This window comes from Falco naumanni, chromosome 6 (assembly GCF_017639655.2).
Source record: "Falco naumanni isolate bFalNau1 chromosome 6, bFalNau1.pat, whole genome shotgun sequence".
In the NCBI taxonomy this organism is placed as follows: Eukaryota; Metazoa; Chordata; class Aves; order Falconiformes; family Falconidae; genus Falco; species Falco naumanni.
The window spans coordinates 81,774,163-81,791,467 of NC_054059.1; the positions used below are offsets into that span (position 1 = coordinate 81,774,163).

Consider the following 17,305-nt stretch of genomic DNA (forward strand, 5'->3'; position numbering starts at 1 on the left):
TCCTGTGATTACAGCCTGTGATCCTTCTTTGGGGTGATAAGCAGAGCACCATGTGGCTCAGGGGGCATTTGCTGGTAATGAAGGTGACGAAAGACCTCACACATCATGGTCTTAAGTCCCTTGTAGATTAAAAGGAATACTGTAAGTGGAATATGGTTTTATTGTTACCTGTATCCACATTTGTTTTAAGGGCCTAAAGGCTTTCAGAAACATGAGAATAAACCAGCTGGCAAGAAACATCTCCTGGCTGCAAGCTGTGTCTCCCCATCGCTGCATAGCCCATTAACAATCTGCCCCCCTGACTCTGTAAGAGCTGATGGTCCTGCTGGGCAGCACAACCTAAGCAAGAGTTAAGGCTGCAGGTTGCCCCAGCTGGAGAATTTGTCCCATCGATAAAATCTTACTCAATGATAAAGATACAGAACTTCCCCCTTCTTTTCTGGCTCTAGCCTCCAAAGGTTGTCCCACTGAGGGACACACAAGGGTCTCACTACCCTTTCTCACCACTCCATACCTACTTTTTCACCACCACCGACTGAGATAGGGAGTTGTGGGCAAGCATTACTCCAAACCCCCATGAACTCTGGGCTTGTAGCCTGCTATCCTGCACTTGCAAGGAACAAAACTACTTTTCTTCCCCCTTCCATCACTTCAAAGCACCAGCAAACTGAGCAGAGAGGTCTGTCGCTAACACAAAGGCAGGCCGTACTCTACTGCAGTCCAAGTGCTTGTTGAGTGGGACAGATGGGTCAATGTGTGTGCTGCTACTGCCCTCTCCTGCCTGGAAGGAGAACAGTGACTCACAGACCGGTCCTGTCCAGGTACTACAGGAGACGTGGGTCCAGGACATAGCTAATGTTAGCATGGTATTTCCCAGACATGCTTCCATGTGTCTGATAGTAAGTACTCTAGGCATTTGCCAGGAGTTTCAATTATTCACTAGGCATATGTAAGCTCAAGGTTTGTCAATTTAGTAATGTCACCATTGCCCTGTCTCATGTGCTTGTGAGTTATGGCACCAGAAAAAGTGGTGCGTTGTTATGCTGCCACCAAAAACAACAGTGAGATTCCAGGACGGTAAAATAACTCCTGGCAAGCTTTGCCTACGGAAAGAACCGGAGTGCCATTGCCTCTGTGTGTTGCCACTGTCCACTGTGGGACAGAGCCAGAAGCCCTGAGAAGTGTGCCTTTGGCAGAACTGAGGAGATCTTCCACACGTGGGGTCTTGAGGAAAAACTAGGGGAAAGAACAAAATTATTTCCAAGATTCCCAGTATATAGGTGAAATTCCATTCTGGAGTCAGACATCCAGCTTCAGTGGCTTGATTCTGTTGCCCAGACATAGGCACCTACTGCCATTTGAGATGAACTGGGTTATCCGGTTTGGTTACCAGCTGCTGCTCCAGAAGCACACAGGTCTCTTTGTGTTACTGTGTTGTTATGGATGAGTTGGGTACTACATATCTATGTGTGGGTAACCGAACAGAGCCTTTACTGTCTGCAGTGCAGCAGTGTCTAGCGTCCTGTAGGAGCTCCCAGTGTTATCAATGGCATCTATAGCTTGTGATCAAGCAATCCACCCACCCTGAGTGGAAGTAGTTCAGCTGCCATGCACAGAACAGTGGTCCATGGGCTAGTGAAGGCTAAAGACTGCTACTTCAGATGCCAGTAGCCCTCTTTAACACAGAGAGGTCACTGAGTTTCAGATGACACTGTCTTCATTGCCCTACCTCATCTGAGGATGTGTTGATATTAACACAGTGAATGAAATCAGGATCATTTTCTATCATGGAACAAAACACATTAATAGTGTCAAACTACCTGACCTACCAAAACCTCTTGGAAATGCTCTCTCACATTCTCTAACTCAGAACCTGCCTAGGACAGTATAAGTTGGTGCAACAAGTTATTCCAACAATACAATGGTCTAAACAATGAAGAATCAGACTTGCCTCGTAATTATCATGGGAAGAAGAGATGATTGGGCTGTGTAGCCAGTATACAGCACTGCACACAAGTGATAGCAAGGGCAGGATGGGAGTGAAGCAAGTTTTGGTTAAGAGCTGAAAGAATAAGAAAGGGGTAAACAACGGGAGAAGCAGGTCTCCTATGATTCTCTTTCTTTCCACTCACCTCCTTCGACTTAGATGATTATCTGGGCACTCCAGAGGAAGATGCTTCAAAAAAAAGGTCTGAATTGTCATAGTTCTGGCCAAAGGGTGTTGGTACTGGCCTGTTAACCCTAGACTCTTTAGAAAGGCTTCAGGACATGTCTGTGCAATCCACACAGAAAAAAATAAAATTAAATTAAAAAGAAAAAGCTGGCACTTGGTTTTAGAGGGTCTTTAAGCATGTATTAGTTCACCTTGCAGAGGAGTGGGAGACTCTGAGTGACTTTACAACAGGGGATGGAACCTGATCATGTTGCAGCTAGGACAGATGCAGAACTGCTGAAGGCCATATCAATAATTCCACTTGATGGAGAGGTACACTGTCCTTTGGGAAAAATCACAAGAGTTTCACAGCACAAGGCCTTCTACATGTGACAGATATCCACACGTTTATGTGGACCAAAACAGAATAGTGTGAACAACAATTTTATTGTGGCATTGCTTACAGCCAGTCCACAATAATCAACATGTGGCTCATGACTCTGGACTCGATTTGCTAGTTTTCTGAAAAAGGAGCTCTGAAACTGGATGCACAGGACCTGCTGAGCATCTCTCTGACATCTGGTCTTTGAATGTCTGGCAGCTCCACCTCAGTTTGAATATATCAGACCCATGGGCACAAATTTGTCCCACTCTCGTACTCATCATGAGGCATTTGCTTTGGCCACTGCTAGGGATAGGGTCATGACTAGATGAGCTCTTGCTCTGATCCAGTACAGAGTGTTTTATCTTTTCGTGATCATATACTGGAACATCTGACCATCTATCACAAATCACTAGGTGCCTCCCTTGTAGGAATGACCAGGATTTCTTTTATTAATCTGTGGCCCCTAAGACAGCATAACCATCTTTCTTTGCTTTTTCAAAGTCACAGTCCAACTCGGCAAACAACTGCCAGCCCCTCCCCCTGCCACTACCCCAGGTGATGTTTTATTGGTAGTGGAGGCTCTGAGATACCACTTTGCCTAGAAATCCCCTTGAAAAAAGTAGGTTATTGCTTTTTACAGGTTTTCATGTATAATAAAAAAGTTTTTTCTTTTCTTTCAATCTGCCATCATTCAGTAAAGACTTTTGACATGTGGAGATGGAAGGGAACTTAATTGCACACTTGGTTCTGACACTTTCCTTTGTCAAAATATAAGAATTTTTAAGATGAACTTTTTCAACAGGTAGAAAGTAGAGGTTGGAGCAAGGAGAGAAGAGCAGTGCTGACAGGGCCAACTGGGGATAGCAGATTGTTTAGAAGCCAAAATGACTGACTGTTTTCAGTTGTTGAAAGGAACTGTTTTTCCTCTAAGGACCTTATTCATTAAAACTGTATGCTGCATTTACATACATTTCTGCTGAATACCTCTCTTTGCCTGAAAGGCTAAGATGATGCTGTCTTTTCAAGCAGTCAGTGTCTAGGTCCATGCAGATGACAAGCATTTACAGAAATAAGACTTGGATGAAGTCCAGCTGCACAGCAGGAAAGAGTTTTCTGCACCTCTTCTCCTCTCAGCTGAGAGAAAGCTATGGTGTCCAAAGTCTATGTCCACAGGTCACAGAATGGTGATATAATGAAGGGTACAACCAGGTTAATACAGTTTCCTTGCTTGTAACTTGGCAATGGAGGACCTTGTAAAGACCAAGAAGCTGAGTTTACCCACTTATTTTCCATTATGCCCCTGTTCCAAGGGACAAGAGTTAAAAAATGATAATGAAGAACTCAAACTTTATCTAGGGCCATATGTGCAAAGAGTCTTCTAACAGAAATCACAGACCACAGAGATACTCTTCAGTATTAGAAATTGGCCCCAGGTACAGTGGTTGCAACTATGCTGACAAAGTAAATCACATACACACTGAGTCATCAGATTGCAATTGTCTGTATTATTAAAATGTTAGAATGGCTCCTTGAACTCTTCCAAACACCTTCTGAGCATGTTCTGGGAGATAGCCCACACCAGGATCCATTCTTAGGAAGCCACCCTGTTTAGGAGGCTAGAGGAGCATGACTATATGGACCTCATCAGATGGTGACGATTTGCATGAGGGCACGAGAATGAGCCCTGGCACTGTATACTCTACTAGGTGGCACTGTTTGCTAGGTTACGTGTAGTGGTTGTGACCAGTATTAGGTCAATCCAGCTGAGTGTCAGGCTGGTATCAGGTATTTCAAGTGAGTGTCCTGATCATCTGCTAGGCATCATGCCCTCCTGACCCCACATTATGTGCCGTTATTTCCAATACAGTCAGTGGAGAGTGATATCCTCCTTTAGGGAGGTCCTGATAGAGTTATCCAGACACCTCTCCTTTTTTTGATTAACTGTATCATAAACCCATTGAAAGTAAGTGGTGTTGCTGTTCACCCATGGTCCAGATAGCACTCTTCTAAGGATGTGCACTAAGTGGAGCTCATTTGGTTTCTTTTTTTAAAAAAGTACGTTGTTAGAATATTCCTAGACTAATTTATGAACTGACCCAATCCAACAATATCACAAGAATGAAAAGGCCTTATTTTCAGGTCTCTCCTAGTGTTAGGCTCTATATAGAGGCGTGCCAGGGGATGTTTTTAACCCAGGTGCTGAGGCATCCTGAGAAACATAAGGGAAGACTTGAGAGGGAGAGGGAGGACAGCAAGACCATGCATCCTTTCAAAGAAGTTGGGCTACTATGCTGGGGGGAGACCAGGCAAGACAAAGCCTGAGTTCCCGTTACAGGGTGCTGAACTGGGGTCTCGCATCCTACCTACTGAAAGTGTATATTGCCCAGGAAACCACCACCAAGAAGAAGTGGAGATCATGGGATTTGCCTCACTTGCCTGTCTGTTGTGTAGGCACTGACAGCTGAGTGAGTCACTGAGCTCTTCCTACAGTCACCAGCAAGAAGGAAGCACTGTTAGGAAACACGTTCTCTGGACTGCTGTAGACACCTTAAGTTGCCTGATACATGGTAGAAATGTAAAGCAACTTTCATGAATGTTTCAATAAGATATTTAAATCTTCCTGCAAGAATGAATTCTCACTCTGGGCAGACCTGTAGGAGAGGTCTCAGTTGAGGATCTAGCAGTTCTTCTGTCCCAGACTTTTCAAGAAAGCAGAGAATGAACACAAATGGAAGCTAGGAGAGCAAAGGTAGCATTTTCCTTCATAACTCCTAGTGTTCCGTTTGTCTTAAGAGTCAGGGATCAAGAAGGCAAAGCCAAAATGACCAGGACTTCTATTTGCAGATAAACCAGTGCACACAAGCAAACGTACAAGTAGTGGGTTATTTACACAAAGGCTTCAGGCATGTTCTAATGCTAGTTCGTAATTTTCTTTGAGCCATAACCCTTGCTTCTAATGTAGGTGAGCTAACAGACTTAACACTGCCAAACTGGGCCCAATTTGGGAGAGAAATCACATTCTAAAATGTCAGTGTTAATACAGGTCCAGAGGGGAACTATTCCTGTTCAAGAGATTCTGTATGTTGCTGGCTCTGAGAATTTTGGGCAGGGAAGCAAGAGGGGGATTTCTTTGCCTTCAATTTCTTTGACAATGCCTCTGCCAAACATTTCTGTTATGAATGAGATCACTCAGGATAAGGTGACCATGTTATGGGAATCAGCTTTATGGAGTGGATTACACCTGTCTTATTTAAGGTTTTCAACTTTCCTTTTAGACAAATATGTAAAGAATTCCAAGACCTTCTAAGTCAAGACAGATCACCCCTCGGATCCTCCAGACCGACTCCAATATTAGACCTCGACATCCAGAGACATTTAACACATTTCAGGTATGATTTTGAAAGAGGAACAATAAACTAAAATCCATATTTTGGGTAAAGACTACATATGATATCATAATGGTATTTGTTCCCTTACATAGAGGACTATAATGTCTATAATCCCTTTGTTGTCTGTGCCTATTAAAAGCACATGGCTGCCCAGCAATGTAGTTCAGGTTACTTGCATCCATCCTGCTTCTAGGACCACAGTCTGAATTTGAGTAAGTCATTTTCTACATCTGCTGGCCAGATCTCCCCATCTGGCCAGAAAGCTGTCTTGGCCTAGATATGAGCCAAATCACAAGCCCACCAATGAAGTGGATGGTCCAGAAATGTAGAAATTCAAGTTCAGAGCCAAAAAACCAAAAATATGCATGAACCGAAGCAGCAATGAAAGGAAGAGCAGTTAGGCTGCATCCTTACCAATTAACTAAATAGTTCCAGAGCCACCTTCATGCTACTGAGACCATTTGACATCACCTTACCATGACCATACCATTAACTCTTTGGCCTCCAAAGCAGACTAGCCTCAAAGTACACTACCTGCTGTAAGTCCTACTGCACTAATTCCTGAACAACACTGGAAAGGTCTGTGAGAATGTGAGCTGGTTCAGACTGAGAAGCCAGAGACTGCTAATATATTTAGATTCAGTTCCTGGGCCTGTGCCCTAGTGGTATTTAATTTACTGGTGTAGACAGCCTAAGAAGCTATTATGAAGACGAGGACCCATGGTACATACAGACCAAGTCTAAACTTCATCAGAATTTTATCCAGGTTATGGATAAAAGTGTATAGATGGCTCGGGAGCAGAAACATTTGTTAGCCCAGGAGTTGCCGTACAGTTTCACGTATTTGCTTTAGGCTATGTGATAGATACATTCAAGAGTGATATGGGAACTTCCAGAGGGTCACTTTGAAATAGTAGAGTCATCTCAGATATTTATCAAAGATAAATTTGATGAAAGATCCTAGAGGTGCTCCTGTCTTTGCTCAGACCACAGAGGGGAATACATGACTAGCTGAGGCTACAGATTATTTTTTTCCTAGCCATTAGCTGATATCTGAAAAAATCAACATGTATATAACCTTTCCAGAGAGATTTTACAGACTGTAACACCAAGCCTTAGGATGATGTTGGATGGTTCTTCAGCACAGCCAGATGAGCCATTCTTCACTCATTGGCTGGACAGGCAATTTTTATGCTCCAACATCCCAGCATCATTTAGTTATTAAGTTTCTGATAGAGCATGAGGCACCCAGCAGTCAGGTGGTGTGATGCCTAATGGTTGGTCCCTCAGACTTTGAATGGAATCCAAAATACCCACCATCCCACAATTTCCATCTATTTGTTGGGGGATAAGGAAAGGCAAGGATAACGCGTGGTCCACAAATGCACACATTCCTATTTATACATACATACCTGTGTGGATTCGGTCTGTATACAAACATACCTAGACACCCCCACTTCCATTCTCATGCAGTGATGTGCACACACATATACATACCACTTACATCTATGTACCCTTTCCCTTATACACATGCACCCCAAAATACCTAACTACACTTGCACAGCAAAAGAGATGTTTATACAGGATACTCATAGAGGGATTTTAATGGGCTACCTAGGCTTGTGGAAAAATAGATAATTCCCCATCACATGCACACAAAGTAAATGTGATACAAGGTAGCTAGTCCCCAAGGATTCCTGTGTTTAAAGAAGAAATAGCAGTCAGGATAAAATGCTGAAGGCTTCAGCTACAAAAGCTGTCAGCTGGTACAGCTCCCATCCTTCTTTCTCTGCCACACTTCAGTAGGTTGGAGTACAAAGCTTCTGTAGGCAGCTCCTGGATCATTCAGCACTTTCATGCCTGCTGTAGGCAATAAGTTTTGGACTGAAGATGGGCACCTAGTAGAGCACAGGTCCTGATCCTACACAGATACTTCCATGGGCTTCAATCAGACAGCCTTCTCTGCTTATGCTTCAGGAACGATGAGTACTGCCAGACCCACAGGCGGAGCTGACGCCATGTTCCTTTTCCACCTACTGTAGAGAAGCTGAGGTCAGACCGAGCTTCTGACCCAGACTTCTAACTCTACTCATCTACATGAAGGTGCTTCCGTGTCAGCCAGGTGTGTAACTCCTGCTGTCGTCTCTAGGGATCTTGTCTGTAGAACCCATGAAATCTGCATTACAATTAAGCAGTCTCTATAAACTCCCTTGACTGAACAGTCTAGTCTAGATCTCCAGCTGAATGGGAGCTTAGCCAATCAGTACACACTAGACACTTACATTGTAAAGATAAATCTAGTGTAGGCAAAAAAAATATTGTTATTCCCATCCCCTGTATCTGGCAGCCTTCACAGCTAGGTCATTTGAACTCCTACCACTACTTGCTTCTTGGGGTTAAATATCAGAGGAGGCACTTAAGCCTGTCTCAGGTGCCAGGGAAGATGTGAGAATGCAATTCACCATATTTTCCAGGAGCATTAACTATTTTCTGAGGCAAGTTTTCAACACAGACTGCTCCTGGCTGATCGTTTGGTTTCTCTGTCTTTGAGAGATGAACCTCAGACCGAACCAACCTCTGTCACAGGAAATTTGCTTCTGATCAGTTGGGGATGGGAGAAGAGGAAGAAATTCTTGGTACCCCAACACACACCTTGTAACCAAGGAACAACAAGCTCACTGCTGTCTGAGGCACAGCACAGCTCCCTACTGGTCACAAGCATAAATAGCTGCTTGCCATTATACATCAGTCAGGAATCTTTTCATAAGAAGGTGTTGAAAGCGTCTACCTAAAAAAGCAGATGCCTAACACCAAGAATTCAAATACTCAAAGTACCTGGGCCCCCACATCCCTGATCACAGGTCCCACTTGAGATTAGATTTCCAAAAGAGCAGGTTGTCCTTATTTATATACAATGAAATGAACACAATTATCATGTATCTATAGATAATGAGCTTTGCAGCTGTATGCTGGAGAAGGATTTGACCTCCATACTATAGTCATCAAATACTCTCATGACATCTACAATAGTCAGAGTCTAAAATTAGACTGTCTTAATAAGTGGCTGGAACTGATTACGCACATTAAATTAATGTTATTTATGACTGAAATGCCCAAGAGCTGTTGGTGTTCTACAAATAGGTCTTGCAGAGGAAACATAAATCTGAAGTAGTGACGCCATACAGTCATCACAATTTCTATAACATCCTTTTTCAATAGTGAATTTTTCATCTTCATTTCTATCTGTATTCCAGAACTGTAGGCTTTCTCACAATAAATTCTCTGTCTCCATGCTATATAAATCTCTAGATTGGGATGGAGCCAAAATAGTGCATTTGGCAAGGACAAACCATAGTCTTTCACTGGAATCTCTGACAAGGTTTTGTGAATGTTTTTAGCATAAATATAACATGTTTTTCAACCATTATCCAATATAAGATGATTTTTTATTTGGGGGAATCTCATATAGTTTCATACAGATTTAATGTAACAAGAAGAGGTTCAGAAATTCTGCCTTGTAAACCATAATCAAGGCAGCAAAGAAACCACAAGATTAAAAGTGGGTATTTTATACATATATGTGTATGCTTATGTTATAAGATGTCAGAAAGTCAAAGAATTTTTAATGACCAGAAAAATTCACAGGAATCACACAAATCTCTATTATTAGAATAAATTCTAAGACAATGAAAGTCTTTTTGAAGAGCTATAATATCTGACACCTACAGCAGAATCCAGCCTCTACCACCTTGGGGTAAAAAGGAGGGGGGTTTACGAATAAATTACCCTACAGCTGTTAAATGCAGAGTTATGTGCTCCACTTGCTCATGATGTTACTTGCTCAGTGTTATTAAATTAAGACCAGGGTTCACAGGCTGGCACAGGTCAGATCAAAACAGTGTTTCCCATTTCCTCTATTTAAAATCTTCAAGCTCACACTTTTCTCTGAAGTTTTTTTTTCACTAAGTCCCAATTCATCAGGATCTGTAAACATGTGTCCAACCTGAAGTACAGAATAGTTCCCATGAAGGGATCAGAATTGCTGGGTTTGCTCAAACTCCAAACTCAAAGTTCATACAAAGCATAAAACAGGGGAAATTTTCAAAGGAGCTGCCAGTGAGCCTGAAAACTGCTGAGTTTTGCACAGCTTTACCAGATACGTGGAAAACAGAGGCTTTCCTACACCCCTGATACAGCCACGTTTGTGCAGCTGCTCTCTGAGATGTCCATCTGACCTGAATACAGAAAACTCAGTGTGCATGAAGAATGATTTCCCAGTCTTGTTTGACTGTGAACAGGCAATTCCATGGATCTTTACCTTCACAGCAGCAGCTGCTGTGCATTACCCAAGCCAGGGCAGTAGTACACATGCTTTATTGAAGATTTCTCCCTTTTCAGCAGATTTTGAGGTAACGTTGCAGAGAAATTATATTTTTATTAGAAAATAGAAGTAGTGCCAGGGACACAGGCATGTATTGCCTGCTTGTGCTCCTTTTTTGAGGAATTCCTGTGGTTTTGTTGCCTGGTCTAACTAGCAGTGTCCCAAACTCTTCCTGGGTGCAGTGATGCATACGTATCACTAATATATATGTAGCTTGAGAATTCAGGGAACCACCAGCCTTTATTACAACCCAGTCAGGTGCTTTACCTTTGCTATAAATAATATACTAAGACTTAGAGAAATCCAGCCTTGTCAGGGCTGGGTCATATAAGCCACTGACCTCACGGGCTAGGTGTTGGAGGCAACTCAGATTTCTAAGCATATATGTAAGTGTAGGTTCAAGAAGTGGTGGTATGTTGCAGGGCTACCCAAGCTGTCCTTCAGGTCTTCTGGGCTACCCAAGCTGTCCTTCAGGTCTTCTTTGTTTCCTTCATGATAAAGGCAGAGGAGCAAGTGGAATAATCCTGTGCAGTGTATCTGACCTGAAAGGCAAGACTTGAGCTACCCTGTGCCAAGTTTCTGAAGACAGAATCAGCATTAAGCCACAGGGCAAACAAGAAAACCCTGGGAAAATCTATTTCCATTACTAAGTGCTGAGACTTTTTGTCCTGATACTTGTGTCTCTTTGTTGTCCTCTAAAGGCTGATCTGTGTAAATGCATTTAGGAGTCTACTACAGTAGAGAGCAAAGTCAGCACACCAGTACCAGAAAAGAATCCAAAAGTTTCTACCGCTTTAATTAGAGGAACGTATTTCCCTCACCCCTTGCTTTCAAAATAGAGTGAGCATCGGGAAAAGGGGAGTGAAAGTGAGAAAGAAAGAAAGAAGGAAAGAAGAAAGAGGAAAACAAATTTACATGAACCTTAGTTTCTTTTTAAATGCCTTCTATTACTTATAATTCAGTAGTCTTCTCTCCAAAACCACACAAAATCATGTGAGACTTTTGCATATATGTGTGTGTATCTGTGTTTGCAAAAGGGAAAAGCTGAGGTTTGAATTTCTCCTGAAACTTAAACTATTTTCAAATCCTCCTGATAGCAGTAAAGCTGAGATTTCATCTTTCTTTATTTTTTTCAGGACAGAAATATTATATAAATCTATCATTGTAAGCTGGTTGGTTTTGGATTCAGATCAGGCAAAGATGCCTGGTTTCATGCTCAGTGAAACCAAGAGACAGCTCTCAATTATCCAGGGTGATGGGAGGGAAAAAGGGGCTTGGAATATTTAGAGGAAGCAAAAAGATGCATGTAAACAAAACACATATATAAGGCTTTGAGTATAATTCACTTTAAAAATGCCTGGAAATGGTGAACCAGGGCATTCATGTCCTACAGCAGATGAAGACAAGCCTGTCTAGAGACACAAGAGCTCTGAGACACACATTCAGAGAATATACGGTGCAGGCAGTTGTGATGGGAGATGGTGAAGCCTTGGATAACCCCCAACACCCATAATCCTGCCACTCTGAATGGTGACATTACAGGCTAACAGGTTCTTCTGCTGGATCTGGAACAATGTTGACCAGCACAATCAGCAAGCTCCATCCTTTTCTTGTTAATGGCACACAGATAGATCTGAAGCATGTCAGTATGGGACATGGTTGAGATTAACTTGTGTATCACTCATCTACTATTTTTGCACTTCCCAGACATACAGTGCATCCAATCCTCTTCAGAGTAGAGAACCAGACCAGATGAATGAAACATTTTCAGTTGTACAGTTCCCTGCTGTGAAGAAAGCAAATGTTTCTGTCACATTTCAGAGAAGGAATGGAGACATGTAGAAATTAAGATACACAAAAAAAAGATACATGAAAGCTAATCCAATAAATTGTGTGGGTATGGTCCTGGACACTGGAACATAATTGTCTGTTAATGTCTGATTGCTGCTGTGGTTCCTGGTTATGGATTTGGCCTAGAGTACCTCTTCCTGTCCCAAACAATTCCCAGGCACCAGTCAGCCTTATCTCAGTCAAGAGGATGTTCTCAGATGGAAGCTTAGACATGGCTATTACTTGGTAGGTTAAAGTGTTTGAATAATGGAGATGAGGCCAGGCTACACTAGACCACTCATGATCAGAGGAGGAGCCTGGCCGCTCTTCACTTTGCTAATGCAGGTACAAGTGACTAAAGGCATTCCCTAGCTTCGGTTTAGGAACCTCAGAGTGATTCACCTGTCTGGTGAAGCTAGGGATCTAGGGTTGTTTTAGATGAGATATTCTGTCTCACATTCATCTGTCCCTCCCTCAGTGCAAGGGTCTTTTGTGAGTAAGCCATCATATCTACCAGCCTTACAGGTACTCTAAAAGTTCCATGAACCTGCATGTTCACTTTCCGTTGCTCCTCTTGAAGCTGTTCCCTTTTGCGGAGGAAAATTTAAGGCTGGGCTGAGAATGAAAGACCATGAGCATTGTTGTCTAATGTAGTAGCTTCTGCATTAAACCAGAGCTAGAGTTCTGGATCTGAGATCATGCTTTCTTCATTTCACACTTAAGTCTGTTGATGAAGTGTTAAACCAGCCTTCAGTCTAAGGAGCAGAGTTTAGGATATGCCTCCAGCTGGACCAAATGTCCAAAACACTACATTAGTATTTTTCTTGATTTTAGACCCTCTTGTTGAGGGAGAGAGCATGTATCTACTTCTCACTTCCATTCAAATGTTATAACTGAGCTTCCTGCAGATTCAGCAGGCAACCTGAAAGTCACACTCACATGTGTTGTCTTGTCTTTGCCTTCATAACCTGCCCTTGCATCAGAACAGCTTTGATTTTTATTCTTTTTATTCCTAATTTTTGGCAGAAGTCTTTTTTAGTTCCCCAAAATCTCATGAAAATTAGAGTTACCAGAAAACAAATGACCCACATTCTGTGCCGGGAAGCCAAAAATCATCACAAAAAAAGACTTGAAAAGAGAAGATTTGCTGAGATTATACTCAAGAGATCTGTGTCTGTTTCTTGGCTTACATGTACAGACTCCCTGACCTCATTAGTCAGCCTCTTAATCGCACTTTCTTCACGTGTAGAATTGGGTATAGACATATCTTCTATGTCTGCTTTTGGGACACTCTGTGTCTATAAGAATCTGTAATGTTTGGAAAGTTCGGCTACCCTACTAATATCATCCATCGTATAAGGAAAGACGAATACTCACTGAGTACGGAAGTTGGCTTTGATCCTTTATCTTCAAGGTTACATTTCATCAAGATGCAAAATCACACCCAGATCATCTATTTTATATATAAAATATAAAGACAGCAACACAGCAAAGGCAAAACTACTTTTTTAAAAGTGACACTTCCTTCAGTACAGAAATCTTATAAAACCAGACAAAAATAATAGACTCAGAATAATAAAACTAGATAATGAAAGCCATCAGTGTCCTCACAAAATATTCTGTGTTTTGCCTAGCTGTCCAGCTGATATGAAACACCTTTCCTATGAAACTGTTTGAGACAAAAGGTTCGCTGTTTAGGTAATCTCTGAGCCTGGAGCTGTCAGTCTCCTGCAAGTGCCTGACATCACACTGACAAGGTGACACAGAAAAATGACAAAGAACAAAAAAAAAAAAAAGACTCATACTTTGGGAGCAGTGAGAAAGTAACAACCCCCTTCCTGAAGGGTAAAAGGGAGCAATGAAATGAGTTTTGAAGCTCAACATGTTTTTTAAATTGTAACAAAGAGACAAGCCCAAAGGCTTACTTCTGACTTGTCTTTACAGATGTGCTGTATAGGGGGTACCCTTATATATTGTTCTCTCTTTTTTATGCTTCTTCGCTTATCAGGAGGTAGAGTGACTGCTGTCATAATTCCAGTCATCTTGATTAGCAGCGGAAGCCTTCTGTTTGGATGCACGAACTGGAAGAAGCCTGGTGCGCAATGAAGTTTGTGGTGGAGCACCACTGGTGCCCTCTAGAGTTCCCTGGTTTCCATAATCTCTTCCAGTCTGGCTTTAGATGCAGCTAGCTGAGGGACAGCACTGGTTCCTATAGTGCTGGGGTACTAGCAATCAACAAATTGTTCCTTTCTTTTTTCCTTTTTTTTTTTTCCTTTTTCTTCCCCCTTTCCTTTCCTTGGCTGTTCATTTACTAAAGGTATTAGAGTTCGTTCCTCCAGGATTTCCCCCTCACTGTCCCAGGGTTTATCTCTTTGATCTTTCCATAGCAAGGGTTCAACCACCTTCTCCTGCTCTGCTGAGGAACAAAATCCTTTTGAAAGGGTGTGAAATTCCCTGAAGTCACAATTTATAGAGTCAAGAGAACAGATAAATATCTCTTTTCTTTATCCTCTTTATTAACAAATAAGTTCCACGATTACCAAGGAAAAAGAAAATATACATTTATTAAAAATGGAAAAAAGTTTGGAGAGTTTGACTTTATTTTAATCCAGCACTTAAAATTTCTTAAAACATTTAAGGAACATTCATGTTTCCCAAAAAAAGGAATGCCATCCCCTCACTTCCAAATTACTGGATTACAAAGTTGCATTGTCCCTTGTCATCAGCATGTTTACAATGTCTACTTCATGGTCTTTCTCATTTGAGGAGGGCAATGGGGCTTCTCAGCTGCATTGGCTGCCTCGCTGGAGAAAGTCTGTGCATGGTGGCAAGTTGGATGAATCTCACTCATTTCTCCACTTTCCCATAGACCAGAGATGTGAGCATTAACTAAATGAAAGGATAAACTGAAGGAGCTGAAGCCTGTGTGAGTGATGTGCTCATTCTTTTTTAAAACTGTCTAGTCATCTTGGATCTGTGGTCTCGCTGGTGTGTTTGGCTCCACGGGTAGTAATGAGCAGTGAGGCCACTTTTCATCCACAGTTAGCCAACAGCTTGTACATCTTTTCCCCTTTCAAAACCAGCAAGTCACAGTGTTATCCAGTGGTTTATTTGGAGAACATAGTGTGCTATGCTGGAAACATTTTTTGGTAAACATCTGAGGGATTCTGTGAGTGCCATGTGCGCCACAGTGCCGTGGCTTCATCTTTGGTCTATAGGTCAGAAATATTCCATAGTCAAAGTCTTGGATGTTTCAGGTATGTTGCCTGGGTAATTCTCCTAGTGTGGAAAATCAGTCTCAAAGTCAAAAACAAACAGAGCTGAAATGGAATATTTTAGAAGTATGGGGTATCAGCTCTATCTTCTTACTTTCTCCATTGCTTTCACACATGGTAAAAGGAGGTCCATCTGCTTAGGAGAACATGTCCTTCGTATACTTGTCTGATTATGAACAGAAGACAAGCATGAGGGCCTGCTTTGCAAGACAACTTTCGTCTGTGCTGTTTGTCACTCTGATCCTGTAGGCTTCTTATCCCTGTAACACATACTGGCCATGTGCTTACCTTGACTATCAGTCTAACTTGTGTCGTAGTTAGACCTACTGACCTTCCAAAGCAAAGTTATCACAATTTAATTCTCTAGGCAACCTTCACAGGACAGACCTTGAAATCAACAGAAGCACCTCTAACTCAGTATGGGCACTTTTAACTTAGGATGTTACATGGATCGGTGAAAAGGTTCAAATCTTTTTCTGTTCCCTTTACAGCCATCAAAAGTCTTATCACACCTTGTTATTTGTCATCTGCCATGTGTTGTTAGATTTGGGTAATCATTAAGTGGTTTTCACATTCAGAGTTCTGAGAAAGCCTGACCAATAAGTTCAAGCTTGCTTTTTCTTCATTATTATTCTTTTGAAGTATTTATTTATTTTAAATGAGAGTGTAAACATTCAGTGCAGATGGCCTCTTCCCCCCCACCCCCCCATCCACCCACCTGCTGAGAGGGAATCTGTCTCTTTTGCTGCATGTCTTAGTTTCACCAGCCTGGGGTATGGAGGAGTCCTTGAGGTAGTTGCCAAACGAGAGTCCAAGCCTTCAGGCACACTTGGATCTTTTCACTTTTAAGTAAGGCCATCATTAAAACATGAGCAGCCATAACTGCATCGTAGTGCTGGGCAGAATCGCAGGCAGGTCTGAACGTCCTTAAGCATACAGATTTATAGTATGTTGGCCTGATATTCGTCACCTTCTTTCTGCAGCTCTCCATGCACAGTACCAAACCCAGAAATTTTAGCCTCACTTTTCAAAACAATAAAGTTTGTTTCTAGGAGCTGCAATGAGGTACACTACAAGGCTGAGAATACTCAGAAGACTCCATTATGAAACCGTTGTTGAATTGCACACTTTTAAACCCAAATGAAAATATAATGAAAGCAAGTTGTTTCATAGGTGTGGAGCGTACCGAAAATGAACCAATTTCAGTGGGAGCTCAGTCAGTCTGAAAAATCAGGCAACTAAATTTGTTTCAGGAAACACATTTGAATATTTTGCCATTAATCTTCTGTCTGTCATGTCTGATTTAAATGTAAAATCAGATTTTCTCCCCAACTTGAAACTTACTTTCATCAGCAAAGGGAAATTACCCAACTTGCTTAGATTTTTCAAAGACTTCAACGTGTAGAGAAATGAAGTCCACCAAAATTAGGGCAAAGGGGAATTACCTGATAAAAACATAACATAAAGTAGAAGATAACATCTCTTGGCCTTTTTATGCTCATTACATAAAGCTAGGCTAAAAAAATACGCCCTCACAGGAGCACAGCAAGGAGGCCTGGTCAGAAATTTTCCATAAAATGGTTTCTCTTAATAAGCTTCTTGAGAAAATTAATAGGCTCTGCATACACCCATCTGTGGAAAAGAATATATTCATCAGGAACTGAGAGTTGCCATGAGACTCTGCAGCATCATTTCAATGAAAAAGAGTTGCCTTTTTTATAAGAAACATGTTATCTTCAAAAAAACTGCCATACTTGATGATTAGTGGAACATAAGAGGCTAAACTGTAAAGGTGATAGACCCCTAATCCACCCCACAAAATCCTTTTCCTATGAATACTAGTTTTCAGACTAGAAGTTTAAGATTCTGCTCAGGATAAAATACTTTTTTTCT

General features: G+C 41.8%; 1 protein-coding gene across 1 annotated transcript in view; it reads left to right on the plus strand.

Annotated features, from left to right (window-relative positions):
- TFAP2D (transcription factor AP-2 delta) overlaps positions 1-17,305 on the plus strand; it is a 47,680-nt gene that overhangs the window by 24,431 nt on the left and 5,944 nt on the right. Inside the window, exon 7 of the mRNA XM_040599377.1 lies at positions 5,813-5,926. Within this exon, the coding sequence (XP_040455311.1) occupies positions 5,813-5,926 (114 nt within the window). The remainder of the gene's footprint in view (positions 1-5,812; positions 5,927-17,305) is intronic.